The following is a 19,505-nucleotide window of genomic DNA, read 5'->3' as shown; positions in this document are numbered from 1 at the left end:
CTGCTCCTTCCTCTGCAGGAACCAGGGACTCCACAATTGCTGTTTGAGCCCAAGACCAGGTCTCCTCAGTGAGTGTGCAGTCAAGGGAACAGGGTAGAGAAACATTCCAGTGCCCCTCTGCTCTCCCGTGCATGGGGAAGGAGCTCCCACCTCCGTGTGAGATGAGGGAGCTGGTGCCTGGGGTCAGTATGCACAGCTGTGCTGTCCCCCTGAGCAGCCTGGGGCCCAGCTGGCAAGGATTACTGCATTGTAAGCATCTGTGACTCTCTTCCAGTGGCACCAGACACCATCAACAACCATGTGAAGACGTGTCGTGAGGAGCAGAAGAACCTGCACTTCTTTGCCCCAGAGTACGGAGGTACAGTACAGCAGCACAGTGCCCGCACGCCTTGGGTGTGGTATGGCTGGCCTGTGTCTTGCTAGTAGCCGGTCTGTGGGTGGCTATTACCTGCATATCCCATGAGAGGCTGCAGCTAAGGGGAGCTAATGCTACTCCCCTTGGGGCTGCGTGGTCTTGATCTGCAGCCACTGGGAGCCCTTGTCCCTGGAATAGTAGTGGAGGGGGGGGTCTGCAGGATTTCACTGCCTGGTGTGGCAGCTCCTAGTGCTCTAAGGTGCTGGGCCTATCCTGTTGGGGACTGACTGTGGAGCCTTGTTCCTGTGTTACAGAAGTCACCAATGTCACCACTGCTGTGGACATCTACTCCTTCGGGATGTGTGCACTTGAGGTGAGTGGGCAGGGCTCCTCTTGTCTTAGCGGGAAGGGAGATGGTATGGGGGTATGTTCTGGGCACGGGGAGGGATGTCTGAGTGAAACAAGAATCCTCTCTGTTGGAGTTACTCATTATCCCCCAATCGCTCAGCAGCAGTCCAACCATTTATGTCACCAAGATCCATGCCCTCCCCCTGCTGCATCCCCCCCACTGGCAGTAACATGCTAGACAAGGATTTGGGCGGGTTGGGGCCTCTCCATCAGTGTCTGTCCTCTGTATTGGTCTTCTTTGGGTGGATTTTCCTGTTCCAAATGTCACAAGTAACTTGTGGAACTCAGTGCCACAAGATATTGAGGCCAGAAGCTTAGTAGGAGTCAGAGGAGGAGGACGAATTTTTATGGAGAATCTGAGCCACCCCAGGTTTGATACAGTTTAATAAGGAATACGAAGCTTCCTGCTTCAGGGCATAAACCATCTGCCTGAGATTAGGTAGAACTGGCCCTGGGCAGTTTATTCTATAATTGTCCATTTTGGGGCTTCTTTTTCCGAACTCTGAAGCAGCTGGTGCTGGTTACTCTTGGAGCCAGGAGATGGGGGTAGTTGGACCCCTGCTCTGATTTGGCCTGAAAATTCCTATGTCCCTGTGTTCACCAGGCCTGAGCCAAGGAATCGGGAGTTCAGCAGAAAAAATATAATCTGCAACCGGTTTCAGGAAACAGACCAGGTAGAGAACTCTGCAGTCCATAATGTAAGCCCCTGCAGCCTAACAATAGGAGACGCAGGGAGGGGTCCAGACTAACAGTACAAAAATAATCCTTTGAAGCAAAAATCTTAAACTACCTCCTTGAGTTCCAAGGGGTCTGTGGTAACAAGGGATTCTCATCTGACCTCGCTGATTGCCCATCGCTTCAGGGTTGTATGGAAAGTAGGTATTTCTCAATGCATGCAGCAGTGACGTTACGGTAATTTGCAACCCGAGTCTGGGGAGCATGAAAATCAATAGTGGGAGTGACACATGGGGGCAAATAAATGCCCCGAAACAACAAAGCAGACAGTCTTGTCAGGGAGCTGGTGAGGCAGTACCCGTTGGAGACGAGAGGAAAGGAATGAAGAGTGCAGTCCCATAGTATTCTTCCCAGCCTGGGATATGAAGAATCTGGTGCGGGCATAGGAAGAACTGGACAGTACAGAAGCCTTTGCAGTAGTTGACAGATTTTCGCCTGCTTCCACAGGAGACCAAACAAAATGTGTACATGACAATTCCCCCAATTCTTGTCCAAGGTCTCAAAGTGCCGACTCTAAGTGAGCAGCGTGTTTTCCTGAGGAGGAGTTCACTGATCCTCTCCTCTGAGGAGAGCAGCAGTTTGTAACCTGAGTTGGTCACTGCAGAGGGAATCATGTTTTATTGGTCCTTATGTGCCAGGGCAGCAGGGCTCTGCCCCGATGAGCTGTGCTCTTGGGCAGGGGCTTGGACTAGATGGCCTCCAGAGGTCCTTTCCAACTCTGTTATTCTGTGATTCTATGATAAAATCGGGTGCTTTGGAGACACCTTCATCTATCATGCAAACATTTGTCATTGGAAATGGCTGAGGCGACCTCCTCAGTGAACACTGCCGGAGTTGCAGTTGAGTTAATTTTGGTGGCATCAATGAGACCAGAAAGTCACAAGTGTTTAACGTGACCCTGTTGCTGCACAACACTGAAGAGTTAGACATGGTTCGGAGTTTGGAGCACAGAGACCTCTGTGTGCTTAGTCCCATGGCAAACGCTAGAACAGTGGTCCCCAAACTATGGTGTGCACCCCCCCCAGGGGGGCGCAGAGGAGCATTTGGGGTGGCGCATGGTGGGCCTGGACTGGGCCAGTCTCCACAGGGGGCAGGGAGGGAGCTCTACCCACAGCCTTGCTCCTTTCTCAACCCCCAGTCCTGCTTTGCCTCCATGCCCAACTCTGCCCCTGTTCCCTCTCCACCCCCTAGCCGCAGCCTCGCTCTGTCCCCAGGCTGGTTCTGCCCCCAGACCAGCTCCACCTTCAGCCCAAGCTCCGCTGCTGAGAAAGCCTTGGCTGTGCAGTAATGGGGCGGGGGGCAGGGGCATGGACAAATTCCGTTACGGGCAGGGGGGGCACAACTGGGAAAGTGTGAGCACCACTGCACTAGAACATTCATGCCAACGTTGGAAGTTTATTGATTAGGGGAGACAGGGAAAAAAAGAATCAGACAGAGCATTTTGAATTGGAATTGTGATGCAAAACAAACCTAATCAAAACTTATCAGACCTCTTTTAGAGAGGATATTTGTCACTCTTATTTTGTCAAGCAGTCCTTAGTGGAGAAGAAAGGGTTAGTGCTGTTGAATTTTGAGTTGACTGTTGTGAGTGGTGGTTACTTTTCCTGCCTTTGACAAAACAGACCAGCAGAAGAGATTAGAAAAGGGGCAGGAAATATGGCTTTTTGTTAATCTTGGGATGCAAGGGCCTTGGTCAATCAGACAGATGTTCTGGGCTAGCAAGTCAGCCTCGACTTTGGACCCTAGCACACCTCTCTGGTGTGTGACGCCATCGGGCTAGTTTTGGGGGGGGGTCCTGCTCCATCACTGTTGCTTCTCAGGCTGGGCAGAGGTGCGTGTGCCACTTCATCCCACCATACCAAGACTGTGCGGGTCATTGCTGGTGTGAAAAGCAGTGGGGGATGGAAAGAAGCGCAGGAGAGAGGGGAAAACGGAGCAGGATCTTGTGATTATCAGTCTGGGGTCCTCACTGGTCTGGCCCTCCTGATGAATGAGGCTCTTCGAGCACAATCAGTCAGGCTCTGGAGTGAAGCAGAGGCCTGTCAGCCTTTGCTCAAGGGAATCCCCCAGGAGTCTGTTTTCGCCACGTGACTCCTCAGAAGGGGGCAATGGGCAAAATAGTCCATCCCATAGTTTATCTCTCAACTAGGTCCAATTTCCAATTTGGTCCATTCTGATTCTTCTCTCACGTTGGTTCCCAGTGACGCTTTCAACACAGTCCTTGGGTGGTGTCAGCTAAACTTTGTTTGGACTAATTCAGTCTCTGTCTGTGCTTGTCCGCGGTTGGCATAGGTGATTGTAATGCTTTTGAGCTTTCGCTCTCTTTCCAACACTGTTTTCAGGCAGCTAGACCCCAGTTATTACAACACTCCCATCTGTGTGTTGGGCTGCCATTGGAAGTGGATGGGGTAGCCTTGGTGGCTCTTTGAGGTTCCCTCTGAATTCATAGAATCATAGAATATAAGGGTTGGAAGGGACCCCAGAAGGTCATCTAGTCCAACCCCCTGCTCGAAGCAGGACCAAATCCCAGTTAAATCATCCCAGCCAGGGCTTTGTCAAGCCTGACCTTAAAAACCTCTAAGGAAGGAGATTCTACCACCTCCCTAGGTAACGCATTCCAGTGTTTCACCACCCTCTTAGTGAAAAAGTTTTTCCTAATATCCAATCTAAACCTCCCCCACTGCAACATGAGACCATTACTCCTCGTTCTGTCATCTGCTACCATTGAGAACAGTCTAGAGCCATCCTCTTTGGAACCCCCTTTCAGGTAGTTGAAAGCAGCTATCAAATCCCCCCTCATTCTTCTCTTCTGCAGGCTAAACAATCCCAGCTCCCTCAGCCTCTCCTCATAAGTCATGTGTTCCAGACCCCTAATCATTTTTGTTGCCCTTCGCTGGACTCTCTCCAATTTATCCACATCCTTCTTGAAGTGTGGGGCCCAAAACTGGACACAGTACTCCAGATGAGGCCTCACCAATGTCGAATAGAGGGGAACGATCACGTCCCTCGATCTGCTCGCTATGTCCCTACTTATACATCCCAAAATGCCATTGGCCTTCTTGGCAACAAGGGCACACTGCTGACTCATATCCAGCTTCTCGTCCACTGTCACCCCTAGGTCCTTTTCCGCAGAACTGCTGCCTAGCCATTCGGTCCCTAGTCTGTAGCTGTGCATTGGGTTCTTCTGTCCTAAGTTTTGGCAAACTTATGGCAGCAGTCCAGATGGCTCCTGAGGGAGTGCAGGGGTGGAACCATTCCCTGCAGCCAGCTCAGTTACTCTCCTACAATTGGATCCAGTATTGCCAACCCCGAGAGCTCAAAAACCATGAGTAAGACCCCAGCAAATCCTGAGCTGGACTGGAAATTGGACCTAACTGAGAGATAAACTATGATTTTATATAACAGTGGGTGCTTTTATTTGCTTTCTGAGCCATTAGGCCATGTTAGAGTCCTGCGTTCAGGCTTGTCCCTACAACCATGAGGAATGAAAATATATATATAATATGCAGAGATTCTCACTTAATCACATGCCTCCAAGGGCTGGTACTTTACAAGAAACACCAAATATCATCTGATCAAATTACAAGAGTTGGCAATATGGAGTTTCCCTCCGTTCTCTCCCCGCCCCCCCAATTCCGGGAGTAACTCACTTGGGCTGAACTCTGGTAGAGTGACTAGGCCACCTGGGCTCAGCTGGGCCTGATGTTTGTTTCTGCTGGCAGATGGCGGTGCTGGAAATCCAGGGTAATGGTGAGTCATCCTATGTGCCCCAGGAGGCTATTAACAGCGCCATCCAGCTGCTGGAGGACCCCTTGCAGAGGGTGAGTACAAGGCAGTGTTAGAAATATGCCTGTTGACATGCAGGGCCCAGATTTGGCCCTTGGCAGCAGCACCCTCTTGGCTCTGTCTGATGTGCCTTCCTATGTCTGGCTTATTGCCTTGTAGGAGTTCATTCAGAAGTGCCTGGAGCTGGACCCTGGGAAACGTCCCACTGCTCGGGAGCTCCTCTTCAACCAAGCTCTGTTCGAGGTGCCCTCCATGAAGTTACTGGCTGCTCATTGTATCGTTGGACACCAGCGTGAGTATGAGATCCAGGGCACAATTTGCTCTGTGCTTTCAGGAGACTCCAGCAGCTCACCACCCTACAGCCATCCCAGCATTGGGAAGCCGGAAGCTTAGCCTGGAATGCGAGGCTTGGGGTGGCTGCAGCATTTGAGTGTCCATCCCTTGGCAGTGCCTTGCCTGCTGCAGAGCAGTGTGGATGTCTCAGAGCTGCATCCCATGGCTTCCTGCAGCCCTCAGGCAAATTGGGCAGGGTTAGGACAGTGTGGGTGTAATCTCCTTCTTCTGTGCAGATATGATTCCTGAAAACGCTCTAGAAGAAATGACCAAAAACATGGACATGAATGCAGTGCTGGCAGAGATCAACCACACAGACAGAGAGGGGGTCAAGATGATGTGAGTACCCCTCTCTGCAGGAGAGCTAGCCTCCCCACACTGCTGCAGTGAACAGCAAGAGCTGCCCAGCACATTATGGTCTGTATTACTGTCGCACCTGGGAGCCCCAGTCCTTGGCCAGAACCCCTCTATGCCAGGCATTGTACAAAGACAGGCCCTGCCACCAAGAGCATAGTGCTGAGCATGTGAAGCTCCCAAACTCTGCTCTGGTGGGAGCTGACTCATTGTGTGGGGATGGCCCAAAGAGCCTGGGAGTGAGAGGAAGCCAGCCTGGCTGTCTCCACGGCGGGGGGGTTGCAGAGGAGGAGAAACTGGAGGAAGAGAACAGATGATGGGGGTGTGGGAGGGGCAGTCTTTTGGCTGCTCTGGGTTGTTCTGATCCAAATGGGACTACCCAGAGCAGCCATTGTTCCGTGTGCCTGGACTGATCCAGGGAGGGGATGTGGCTCCGGAAAGGCAGTATCCCATGGGCTGGGCTGGGAAGCAGGAGTGATAGGCTAGCTTCGCTGACCTGCAGCTCAGTCTCCTCCCTGCCGGGTCAGGCTACCCCCAGAAGTCAGTGCTGAAGTTGGTCAACGCTTCAGGCCTAACCCTGAGGCCGCCTCTGTCGTACTCACTGTACCCCAAGACTTCAGAATCGGGGGAATTTACTGAGTAACCAGTGAAAGGGTCTCTTCTTTCCTGCCTGCATTTTAAAGCTTCTCTCTGCAGCCATGCTGGTAAGAAACTTGTTTTCCTTTGAGCTGTCGCCAAGGTGGATCCCACTGTAGGTGCATATGCACCTCATGCATGTGAGTGGAGTCTTGAATAGCCGTGTCTGGGGCTGTGCATGTGCCCTGTGCCGCCTCTTGCAGCCACACAAAGGGCGGAGCAGCCACGGCCCTCCTTCAGTTCCCTCTGGCTGCCTATGGCAGCCAGATGGAACATGGCAAGTGTCTGACCCACTATCTCTGCTGCCTAGGGAGAGCCCCCCCCGGACAGGTGCTGTATGCAAGTCTTCTTCTAGGAACCACACATCCAGGATTTCCCAGCCTGTGACTGTCACTTCTGGGTCTAAAGTGACCCCTGTGGACTGCTCTCTGGCAGATTTAGCTTGAGCTGAGCATCCCTGGATATGTCCGTCTCAATAGGGATCAGCCAATCAAAGGATGGGGGCAGGGTTTGGAATCTGCAAGGTGGTGTGGTGTGTGCAAAGCAGCTTGTTCCTGTGCACAGGAGTGGGCTGGGGAGGAAGGGGGCAGACACCGACAGCTTTTCTTCTTTGTCAATGTCCAGTTCAACGGGACTGGGAAGATTCCGTCCCAAGGTTGGATGAAAAATTGGTTTTAAAGTCTAAGGAGGGTAGTGGGTGGGATGCTCACCAGATATCGTCTGGCTGCAACTGCCGGGAGCAGAGGGAGGGTCACAGAATATCAGGGTTCGAAGGGACCTCAGGAGGTCATCTAGTCCAACCCCCAGCTCAAAGCAGGACCAATCTCCAACTAAATCATCCCAGCCAGGGCTTTCGGGTCAAGCCTGACCTTAAAAACCTCAAAGGAAGGAGATTCCACCACCTCCCAAGGGAACACATTCCAGTGCTTCACCACCCTCCTAGTGAAAAAGTTTTTCCTAATATCCAACCTAAACCTCCCCCACTGCAACTTGAGACCATTATTCCTTGTTCTGTCATTTGCTACCGCTGAGAACAGTCTAGAGCCATCCTCTTTGGAACCCTCTTTCAGGTAGTTGAAAGCAGCTATCAAATCCCCCCTCATTCTTCTCTTCTGCAGACTAAACAATCCCAGTTCCCTCAGCCTCTCCTCATAAGTCATGTGTTCCAGTCCCCTAATCATTTTTGTTGCCCTCCGCTGGACTCTCTCCAATTTATCCACATCCTTCTTGTAGTGTGGGGCCCAAAACTGGACACAGTACTCCAGATGAGGCCTCACCAGTGTCGAATAGAGGGGAACGATCACGTCCCTCGATCTGCTGGCAATGTTCCTACTTATACAGCCCAAAATGCCGTTGTCCTTCTTGGCAACAAGGGCACACTGTTGACTCATATCCAGCTTCTTGTCCACTGTAACCCCTAGGTCCTTTTCTGCAGAACTGCTGCCGAGCCATTCGGTCCCTAGTCTGTAGCAGTGCCTGGGATTCTTCTGTCCTAAGTGCAGGACTCTGCACTTGTCCTTGTTGAACCTCATCAGATTTCTTTTGGCTCAATCCTCCAATTCGTCTAGGTCCCTCTGTATCCTGTGCCTACCTTCCACCGTATCTACCACTCCTCCCAGTTTAGTTTAGGGTTGACGCTGCTCTGCCCTTTTGTCCTTGCGCAGGGCGCAAGGGCCCCAAGGGACATGGCTATTTCAAATCTCCAGTCTCATGTGCATGAAGTGCACGTACACCTACAATGGAATCTGCAGGGACAACAAACACCTCAACAAACCACAGTTACTGTGGGGTAAGTAAACAAAAAGGAAAGCAATATTCTCACCTGATCACCTGACTCCAGGAGCTGGGGCTTCAAAGAGAACATGAATTTTTGAGACAGGTGGCAACACTGTTGGGGAGGAAGTGGCTGCTTCCTTTAGGAGAGGAGCTCTGTCCCTTTTACCTTTAGAACACCACCCTGGTGGTGCACAGGGCCCCGCTCTGGGCGCTTACGCTACATGTCGGACCTAGCTTGTCATTTGGGGGTGATGGGAGGCAGGAGGGGTGGGGTTGGGTGGATGAGGGTCGTAGCAGTTTGATTCCCCAGACACTCAGGTGAGGCAGGTGGCCTGTATGTGAGGAGGTGGTGGTGTGGTGTCTGAGGTTTGTGCAGTAATATAAAGCCAGAGGCTCTTGGTGTGTGCCTGGCAGAGAGTGGAGCATTCAGGAGGGCTGGGGAGGGCAACAAGTTAGGGGCTGGTCACCAGGAGTCTTTCCTGTGAGCACCTTCTCATTCACAAGAGGCCTCTCACCTCTGGGATCTGCATTGTTGTTGGAGGGTCCAAGATTAAGCCCAGCCTTCAGGTCAGGGCACCAGGAATCCTGCCGCCAGTGCTGGAACAAGCTGGTGGGTCAGTTTCTTTCAACTGCTTCGTTTTATAACTAGTTTTACTCATTTTCATGCAGTAGTGACTTCATTTCAGCATCTAGCTCCTCTTGCTCTCCTGAGCTGGGGAACTGAGGCTCTAATCCTCCGGTGCAGCCTCTCTCTAGCAGGCTCCCTCAGTCTCCATCCCAGTAGTGCAGAACCCCACAAGCATTAAGCAAAATCTAAGTGTGCTCTAGGCATCTTCTGAGGTGCTGCAGAGGGCAAGCTATGCTCTGCTTCCGCAAGCTACTGACGCTCACTCTGGCAGGGCATGGGCCTTTGAATCAGACTGGCATACCAGGGTGTCAGCCCCTTGCCCGAAACAGCGACTGTGGAGGGAGGCCTGCCCTGGAGCATCTGGATTCCCTAGGGGACCAAAGCCCTTCCCAGCCTGCCCAGGGGTAAGTCTTCCAGGCTCTAGGTCCCAAACAGACTGCTGCTGGAAAACTGAATCTAGTTCTGGTGCCCACAGTTCAAGAAGGATGTTGTTAAATTGGAGAGGGGGTCAGAGAAGAGCCACGAGAATGATTAAAGGATTAGAAAACCTGCCTTACAGTGATAGACTCCAGGAGCTCAATCTATTTAGTTTAGCAAAGAGAAGGTTTAAGGGGTGACTTGCTGAGTCTGTAAGTACTTACGTGAGGAACACACATTTATTAATGGGTCCTCTTGTCTAGCAGAGACAGGTCCAAAAAGTTCCAATGGCCAGAAGTTGAAGCTAGACAAAATTGGACTGAAGTAAAATGTACATTTTTAACAGAGAGGGTAATTTACTGTTGAAACAATTCATCAGTGGTCATGGTGGATTCTCCATTACTGACCATTTCTAACCCAAGATTCTAGGGCAAACAGGAATTAATTGAGGGAAGTCCTATGGCCATTGTTCTGTGGGAGGTCAGACTAGATCAGTGGTCCCTCCTGCACTTATAATTTATGACAAAGGAAGTGTCCCTTTATAAAGTAATGATTTGTATTGTTAATGAGCAATTGGAGAAGGGTTAAATGCTGATTTTTACACCTTTACCTTCCCCCCTGAGGGAGCGTGTGCTGGGCCCCTCACAGGTAGTGCTCTGTATCAGGCTCCCTCCGCTCCCCTCCTGGCCATGCAGAGAACCCTGTGACTCCTGTGAAGCTCTGCCTCGGCTTGCAGTGTAATGGGACTTGTGCCTGCCCTGGCGTTCAGTCCTCGACCCTTCCTTGGCCAGGGAACATCAGAACGGCCAGACTGAGTCAGACCAAAGGTCCGTCTAGCCCAGTGTCCTGTCTCTAACAGTGGCTGGTGCCGGGTGCTTCAGAGGGAATGAACAGACCAGGCAACTGTTGAGTGATTCATCCCCTCTCATCCAGTCCCAGCTTCTGACAGTCAGAGGCTTAGGGACCACCACAAGCATGAGGTTGTATCCCTGACCATCTTGGTTGATAGCCATTGATGGACCTGTAAAAGTGGCCGAGTCCTGTGGCACCTTATAGACTAACAGACATATTGGAGCATAAGCTTTCGTGGGTGAATCCCCACTTCGTCGGATCACATGCATGTGCCGCCCCCCCTCCCTCCGCAGCCTTGTGCCCCGGGGCTATAGGGCTGTGTGGGTGAGCTGCCCTCAGTTCCTTCTCAGCTGCCTTGGCCTGAGACGGAGGCTCAGCAGCGTCCGAGTTGAGCTTACCTTAACTGCATTTTTCTCTAGTTAGCATTAATTCTTAGTTTCGTTTCTGGTAGTTAGCTGGAGTAATTTTTATAGTTTTTAGCATAAGGACCCTTGTCCCTCCCCCCTATTTCTCGTTCTCTTTCCCTCAGGGGAACTGAAACCCTGGGAGAGGGTATGCCTGGTTCTCCCAGGTTTAAAGGTTGCCTTTCACACCAAGAGGCTGTCCCGGTCAGGAATGGACATTCCTGGTTTATCCGCTGCCTTGGAGAGTCACAGGAGAGTTGGCTGTATTTTAAAGAATCCTTATAGAGGTTAGAGGGACAAACCATCCCGATTTGTAGAAAGAATAGTAAATATGGTAGGCGACCAGCTTGGCTGAACAGTGAAATCCTTGCTGATCTTAAACACAAAAAAGAAGCTTACAAGAAGTGGAAGATTGGACAAATGACCAGGGAAGAGTATAAAATATTGCTTGGGCATGCAGGAGTGAAATCAGGAAGGCCAAATCACACCTGGACTTGCAGCTAGCGAGAGATGTTAAGAGTAACAAGAAGGGTTTCTTCAGGTATGTGAGCAACAAGAAGAAAGTCAAGGAAAATGTGGGCCCCTTACTGAATGAGGGAGGCAACCTAGTGACAGAGGATGTAGAAAAAGCTAATGTACTCAGTGCTTTTTTTGCCTGTCTTCACGAACAAGGTCAGCTCCCAGACGGCTGCACTGGGCAGCACAGCATGGGGAGGAGGTGACCAGCCCTTTGTGGAGAAAGAAGTGGTTCGGGGCTATTTAGAAAAGCTGGACGTGCACAAGTCCATGGGGCCGGATGCGTTGCATCCGAGAGTGCTAAAGGAGTTGGCGGATGTGACTGCAGAGCCATTGGCCGTTATCTTTGAAAACTCATGGCGATCGGGGGAAGTCCCGGACGACTGGAAAAAGGCTAATGTAGTGCCCATCTTTAAAAAAGGGAAGGAGGAGGATCTGGGGAACTACAGGCCAGTCAGCCTGACCTCAGTCCCTGGAAAAATCATGGAGCAGGTCCTCAAGGAATCAATTCTGAACCTCTTAGAGGAGAGGAAAGTGATCAGGAACAGTCAGCATGGATTCACCAAGGGCAAGTCATGCCTGACTAATCTAATTGCCTTCTATGACGAGATAACTGGCTCTGTGGATGAAGGGAAAGCAGTGGACGTGTTGTTCTGGACTTTAGCAAAGCTTTTGACACGGTCTCCCACAGTATTCTTGCCAGCAAGTTAAAGAAGTATGGGCTGGATGAATGGACTAGAAAGTTGGCTAGATTGTTGGGCTCAATGGGTAGTGATCAATGGCTCCATGTCTCGTTGGCAGCCGGTATCAAGTGGAGTGCCCCAAGGGTCGGTCCTGGGGCCGGTTTTGTTCAATATCTTGATAAATGATCTGGAGGATGGTGTGATCTGAAAACTTGCTGAGGGTGCAATCGACACTAAACTGGGAGGAGTGGTAGATACGCTGGAGGGTAGGGATAGGATACAGAGGGCCCTGGACAAATTAGAGGATTGGGCCAAAGAAATCTGATGTGGTTCAACAAGGACAAGTGCAGAGTCCTACACTTAAGACTGAAGAATCCCATGTACTGTTTCAGACTAGGGACCGAATGGCTGGGCAGCAGTTCTGCAGAAAAGGACCTAGGGGTTACAGTGGACGAGAAGCTGGATATGAGTCAACAGTGTGCCATTGTTGCCAAGAAGGCCAATGGCATTTTGGGATGTATAAGTAGGGGCATAGCGAGCAGATCGAGGGACGTGATCGTTCCCCTCTATTCGACATTGGTGAGGCCTCATCTGGAGTACTGTGTCCAGTTTTGGGCCCCACACTACAAGAAGGATGTGGAAAAATTTGGAAAGAGTCCAGCGGAGGGCAACAAAAATGATTAGGGGACTGGAACACATGACTTATGAGGAGAGGCTGAGGGAACTGGGATTGTTTAGTCTGCGGAAGAGAAGAATGAGGGGGGATTTGATAGCTGCTTTCAACTACCTGAAAGAGGGTTCCAAAGAGGATGGCTCTAGACTGTTCTCAGTGGTAGCAGATGACAGAACAAGGAGTAATGGTCTCAAGTTGCAGTGGGGGAGGTTTAAGTTGGATATTAGGAAAAACTTTTTCACTAGGAGGGTGGTGAAACACTGGAATGCGTTACCTGGGGAGGTGGTGGAATCTCCTTCTTTAGAGATTTTTAAGGTCAGGCTTGACAAAGCCCTGGCTGGGATGATTTAGTTAGGGATTGGTCCTCCTTTGAGCTGGGGGTTGGACTAGGTGACCTCCTGAGGTCCCTTCTAACCCTGATATTCTATTCTATATTGCTACAGACAAGTACTGGAGATCATTTCAACAGGTTACTCCATCCACTTTACCTCTGTTTCCCTATTCCCTCGTCCCTCCTCAGGGACCTCTCTCACAAGCACCTTTTGCGACAGGAAATCAACTCCTGAATCTGGGTGCTGCAGAACCAGTTCCCACATGACACGGAGGGGATTTTAGTCCATATATTTCCTGGTTCCAAAACAGATCTCCGCTTACTCAACTGATTTATAACGATTCAGAGGTTCAAAATGGTAACTTTTACAACAATAATTCTGTCATTGGACCAAGGGGACTTGTTCTTGGCAATCAACTGTCAGGGTGCTTACATCCATATAGCAATCAGCCCCTCCCACAGAAGGGGTATACACTTCACTCTGAGTCAAGAATACTTTCAGTACAGGGTGCTCCTGTTCGGTCTCTTGTCTGCACCCAGAGTGTTGTCAGAAATACTGTCTGTGGTAGTGGCTCATCATCGCAAACAAGGAATTCTGATTTTTCCCATACCTTGATGACTGCCTGCTCAAAGGCAGTCCTTCAATGGCCACTCAGAGGTTGTAGACCTATTTCTCAGACTGGGACTACAAATAAACATCCAAAAGTCCACCTTAATCCCCATACAACATCTGGCATTCATAGGAGCTTACCTCAATGCAGTAACAGCCAGAGGATTCCTCCCTTCCCACAGGTTCATACACCCTAGTCAGTTTAGTCACTACAGTTCAAGTCAGCCCTCAAACATCAGCCAGAAATTGTCTTCAGCTATTGGGACGTATGGCGGCTGGCACATTTGTAATAAATCATGAGAGACTTCGCATACCTTGCTTCCAGAGGTGGCTCAGAACTGTTTACTCACCAAGCAGACACAGCTTAAACACGCTACTCTCGTTCCTTCGGTAATAAAAATAAATAAAAATCCCTCGCCTGGTGGAAGAACCCTCACAATGTTTGCACAGGGGTTCCCTGCGCTCCACCATTTCTAGCATCAGTAATAACAGATGCATCCCTACTGGGATGGAGAGCCCACCTAGATGCTCACACTGTTCAAGGCAGGTGGTCTTCTCTCGAGTTCACCCACACATCAACTTGCTAGAACTGAGAGCAGTCGGAAATGCTTGTATCCATTTCCTTCCACTGATCAGACCTCTCTCACAAGCACCTTTTGCGACAGGAAATCAACTCTCTCTCCTGAATCTGGGTGCAGACTTCGACTCCCTCAGGGAACGGATGGCCAGGATCCCCTGGGGGACTAACTTGAAGGGGAAAGGAGTCCAGGAGAGCTGGCTGTATTTCAAGGAATCCCTGTTGAGGTTACAGGGACAAACCATCCCGATGAGTCGAAAGAATAGTAAATATGGCAGGCGACCAGCTTGGCTTAATGGTGAAATCCTAGCGGATCTTAAACATAAAAAAGAAGCTTACAAGAAGTGTAAGGTTGGACATATGACCAGGGAAGAGTATAAAAATATTGCTCGGGCATGTAGGAATGATATCAGGAGGGCCAAATCGCACCTGGAGCTGCAGCTAGCGAGAGATGTCAAGAGTAACAAGAAGGGTTTCTTCAGGTATGTTGGCAACAAGAAGAAAGCCAAGGAAAGTGTGGGCCCCTTACTGAATGAGGGAGGCAACCTAGTGACAGAGGATGTGGAAAAAGCTAATGTACTCAATGCTTTTTTTGCCTCTGTCTTCACTAACAAGGTCAGCTCCCAGACTGCTGCGCTGGGCATCGCAAAATGGGGAAGAGATGGCCAGCCCTCTGTGGAGATAGAGGTGGTTAGGGACTATTTAGAAAAGCTGGACGTGCACAAGTCCATGGGGCCGGACGAGTTGCATCCGAGAGTGCTGAAGGAATTGGCGGCTGTGATTGCAGAGCCATTGGCCATTATCTTTGAAAACTCGTGGCGAATGGGGGAAGTCCCGGATGACTGGAAAAAGGCTAATGTAGTGCCAATCTTTAAAAAAGGGAAGAAGGAGGATCCTGGGAACTACAGGCCAGTCAGCCTCACCTCAGTCCCTGGAAAAATCATGGAGCAGGTCCTCAAAGAATCAATCCTGAAGCACTTGCATGAGAGGAAAGTGATCAGGAACAGCCAGCATGGATTCACCAAGGGAAGGTCATGCCTGACTAATCTAATCGCCTTCTATGATGAGATTACTGGTTCTGTGGATGAAGGGAAAGCAGTGGATGTATTGTTTCTTGACTTTAGCAAAGCTTTTGACACAGTCTCCCACAGTATTCTTGTCAGCAAGTTAAGGAAGTATGGGCTGGATGAATGCACTATAAGGTGGGTAGAAAGCTGGCTAGATTGTCGGGCTCAACGGGTAGTGATCAATGGCTCCATGTCTAGTTGGCAGCCGGTATCAAGTGGAGTGCCCCAAGGGTCGGTCCTGGGGCCGGTTTTGTTCAATATCTTCAAAAATGATCTGGAGGATGGTGTGGATTGCACTCTCAGCAAATTTGCGGATGATACTAAACTGGGAGGAGTGGTAGATACGCTGGAGGGGAGGGATAGGATACAGAAGGACCTAGACAAATTGGAGGATTGGGCCAAAAGAAATCTGATGAGGTTCAATAAGGATAAGTGCAGGGTCCTGCACTTAGGACGGAAGAACCCAATGCACCGCTACAGACTAGGGACCGAATGGCTAGGCAGCAGTTCTGCGGAAAAGGACCTAGGGGTGACACTGGACGAGAAGCTGGATATGAGTCAGCAGTGTGCCCTTGTTGCCAAGAAGGCCAATGGCATTTTGGGATGTATAAGTAGGGGCATAGCGAGCAGATCGAGGGACGTGATCGTTCCCCTCTATTCGACACTGGTGAGGCCTCATCTGGAGTACTGTGTCCAGTTTTGGGGCCCACACTTCAAGAAGGATGTGGATAAATTGGAGAGAGTCCAGCGAAGGGCAACCAAAATGATTAGGGGTCTGGAACACATGAGTTATGAGGAGAGGCTGAGGGAGCTGGGATTGTTTAGCCTGCAGAAGAGAAGAATGAGGGGGGATTTGATAGCTGCTTTCAACTACCTGAAAGGGGGTTCCAAAGAGGATGGCTCTAGACTGTTCTCAATGGTAGCAGATGACAGAACGAGGAGTAATGGTCTCAAGTTGCAGTGGGGGAGGTTTAGATTGGATATTAGGAAAAACTTTTCACTAAGAGGGTGGTGAAACACTGGAATGCGTTACCTAGGGAGGTGGTAGAATCTCCTTCCTTAGAGGTTTTTAAGGTCAAGCTTGACAAAGCCCTGGCTGGGATGATTTAACTGGGATTTGGTCCTGCTTCGAGCAGGGGGTTGGACTAGATGACCTTCTGGGGTCCCTTCCAACCCTGATATTCTATGATTCTATGATATGGGGCAAATACATAAAGATAATGGTGGACCACATTTCATTCTTGTTTTATATAAACTGCCACGGAGGAACGAGATTGCCTTCCCTCTGCGCCGAAGCAGTGAGATTTTGGAATTGTGCAGATGAAACCAGATCAACGTCTCAGCATCTTACCTCCCAGATGTACAAAACACCATAGCAGATTCTCTCAGCAGATGCTTCTCACAAGATCAAGAATGGAAGATAGATCCCACTATACGCCAATGAGTATTTCACTGTTGGGGTGTCCCACAGACAGTCTAGATTGCCACATCCAAAAACAAGAAATGTGCCGAGTTCTGCTCAAGGTGGTCTGAGTCACCACTCCCTGGGAGATGCCTTTCTCCTTTGTTGGAGTCCAGGACTTCTGTATGCATTTCCCCTAGTTCCTCTGATGTTCAAACTGCTGTTCAAGAGAAAGACATAGCTTAGGTTATTCTTGTAGTTCCAACGTGGCTGAGACAAACGTGGTTTCCTTACCTCACTCAGCTCGCTGTTTGTCAACCAATCACTCTCTCTAGATTGTCCCGCATTTCCTCTCCCAGGAGGCTGCCCTGGCCTTGGGGTTCTTTGGCTCAAGGCATGATTCGCACAGCTTAAAAACAACCTGTGCCGGGGATGTAAAGGGAGTGCTGTTAACACACACACATGCACACCCCTCTCTCTCTACATCCTCTGTTATCATTTTTGCTAGATTATATCTTAGAACTAAAGATGACCGGATTATCTTTAAGTTCTGTAAAGGTGTGTTTGGCAACCGTGATGGCCTTCCAGCATATGATTTTTCTGTTTTCACTCATCCTACAACGAGGAGGTTTCCCAAGAGACCAGACTATAGGTGCTGACTTCCCCTCTGCCTGGTGGGTGCTCGACCCCCCCCCCCCACCTCTTCCCAGCCCCATTCCACTCCTTTCCACCCAAGCCCGTATAGCTTCAGCCCATTTGCCGGTACTGAAGTCAGGCTTACTGGCTCGTAATTGCCAGCATCGTCCGCCTTTGGAGCCTTTTTAAAGAATCATTGGTGTTCTGTTTGCCGTCTGCCAGTTGCCTGGTGCAGAGGCTGATTTAAGCGATAGGTTACATACCACAATTAGTACCTGCAACTTCATATTTGAGTTCCTTCAGAACCCTTGGGTGATGCCGTCTAGTCCTGGGGACTTGTTACTGTTTAATTTATGAATTTGTTCCAAAATCTTCTCCACTTCAATCTGGGACAATTCCTCAGATTTGTCACCTAAAAAGACTGGCTCAGGGTGGGAATCTCCGTCACTTCCTCAGCCGTGAAGACCAATGCAGAGAATTCATGTCTAGCTGGACCAGTGCACATTTCAGAGACGGATAACACAGAGGCCTGAGAGTTAAACCTTCTGCTTAGCAAACTAAGTTTAGCTTCCAGGACCTGTCCCCTATAGCCTACTGTCACTGGTACCAGCATGTGCTGTGATCCACAAGCTCCTCCCCAGCACTCAGAGTCCATCCAGGTGTCCTCACAGGTCCCAAATTAGAAACACTTTTGGACAATATCAGAATCTACTGTCTCCAGAAAAACAGATCCACCTGTCCCTTGCCAGCTACTGGAAAGGATTCAGACCCACCAGTTCTTCGAAGTCAAGAGCTTTTTGATCCCAATACAGAAAATTGTTCACCCAGGAGTCAAAATAGGCCTTAATATTACCAACATGGTAGAGATTTGCAAAGATCCAAAACATTGTCTTTTTGGTTGGTTGCTGGCAGGGCACCTCCAAAAGTGAACAACTGACTGGTTACAATGTGGTTAGGCATCATTCCCGGATCCCATCCCAATGTTCTTTTGTGGCAGAAGAGAGTGCAGACATAGAATCATAGAAGATCAGGGTTGTAAGAGACCTCAGGAGCTCATCTAGTCCAACCCCCTGCTCAAAGCAGGACCGACTAAATCATCCCAGCCAGGGCTTTGTCAAGCTAGGCCTTAAAAACCTCTAAGGAAGGAGATTCCACCACTTCCCTAGGGAACCCATTCCAGTGCTTCACCACCCTCCTAGTGAAATAGTGTTTCCTAATATCCAGCCTAGACCTCCCCCACTGCAACCTGAGACCATTACTCCTCGTTCTGTCATCTGCCACCACTGAGAACAGCCGAGCTCCATCCTCTTTGGAACCCCCCTTCAGGTAGTTGAAGGCAGCTATCAAATCCCACCTCACTCTTCTTTTCTGCAGACTAAATAACCCCAGTTCCCTCAGCCTCTCCTCATAAGTCATGTGCCCCAGCCCCCGAATCATTTTTGTTGGCTTCCGCTGGACTCTTTTCAATTTCGTCAAATCCTTTCTGTAGTGGGGGGCCCAAAACTGGACACAGTACTCCAGATGTGGCCTCACCAGTGCTGAATAGAACGGAATAATCACTTCCCTCGATCTGCTGGCAATGCTCCTACTATTGCAGCCCAGTATGCCGTTAGCCTTCTTGGCAACAAGGGCACCCTGCTGACTCATATCCAGCTTCTCGTCCACTGTAACCCCTAGGTCCTTTTCTGCAGAACTGCTGCCGAGCCATTCAGTCCCTAGTCTGTAGCAGTGCATGGGATTCTTCCGTCCTAAGTGCAGGACTGTGCACTTATCCTTGTTGAATCTCATCAGATTTCTTTTAGTCCAATCTTCCAATTTGTCTAGGTCACTCTGGACCTTATCCCTACCCGCCAGCATATCTACCTCTCCCTTCAGCTTAGTGTCATCTGTGAACTTGCTGAGGGTGCAATCCATCCCATCATCCAGATCATTAATTAAGAAGTTGAACAAAACTGGCCCCAGGACAGACCCCTGGGGCACTTTGTTTGATACTGGCTGCCAACTAGATATGCTGACAGCTACCCCAGGTTATTCTGGACCCTTAGCAAGCTTCTCAGAGTGGGGAGCATAGCTGGAAGACAATAACCCCTGGGTCATCTTGTTCCTCACTCAGAAGGAAGTAATCTCTGTTTCAAGCTCACCCCTTGTGCTGTACAGTTTTTCAATCTCTCAGTCCATGTCCTGTTAGTTCCCTTTGACAGCTCAATCTGTAGCATGTCTGAACAGAACCAAGATCAGAGCGTCTCAGAGAAATATTGTCCCAGGCAGAGAAGAACCTGTTTCCTTTCATAACAGTTCACATAAAGGCTACGGAAAAGAGATGTGA

General features: G+C 49.9%; 1 protein-coding gene across 3 annotated transcripts in view; it reads left to right on the top strand.

Moving 5' to 3' along the window:
• NRBP1 (nuclear receptor binding protein 1) overlaps nucleotides 1–19,505 on the top strand; it is an 89,575-nt gene that overhangs the window by 63,835 nt on the left and 6,235 nt on the right. For all 3 annotated transcript variants that reach the window (XM_048846168.2, XM_048846166.2, XM_048846167.2), the window contains 5 exons: nucleotides 275–358; nucleotides 670–728; nucleotides 5,221–5,319; nucleotides 5,444–5,576; nucleotides 5,854–5,956. In XM_048846168.2, coding sequence (XP_048702125.1) covers nucleotides 275–358; nucleotides 670–728; nucleotides 5,221–5,319; nucleotides 5,444–5,576; nucleotides 5,854–5,956 — 478 coding nt within the window. The remainder of the gene's footprint in view (nucleotides 1–274; nucleotides 359–669; nucleotides 729–5,220; nucleotides 5,320–5,443; nucleotides 5,577–5,853; nucleotides 5,957–19,505) is intronic.

The sequence above is a fragment of the Caretta caretta genome, chromosome 3 (genome assembly GCF_965140235.1).
Source record: "Caretta caretta isolate rCarCar2 chromosome 3, rCarCar1.hap1, whole genome shotgun sequence".
Lineage (NCBI taxonomy): Eukaryota > Metazoa > Chordata > Testudines > Cheloniidae > Caretta > Caretta caretta.
The sequence above is the reverse complement of the archived record's forward strand: the minus strand, read 5'-3'. Positions and strand labels throughout refer to the sequence as shown.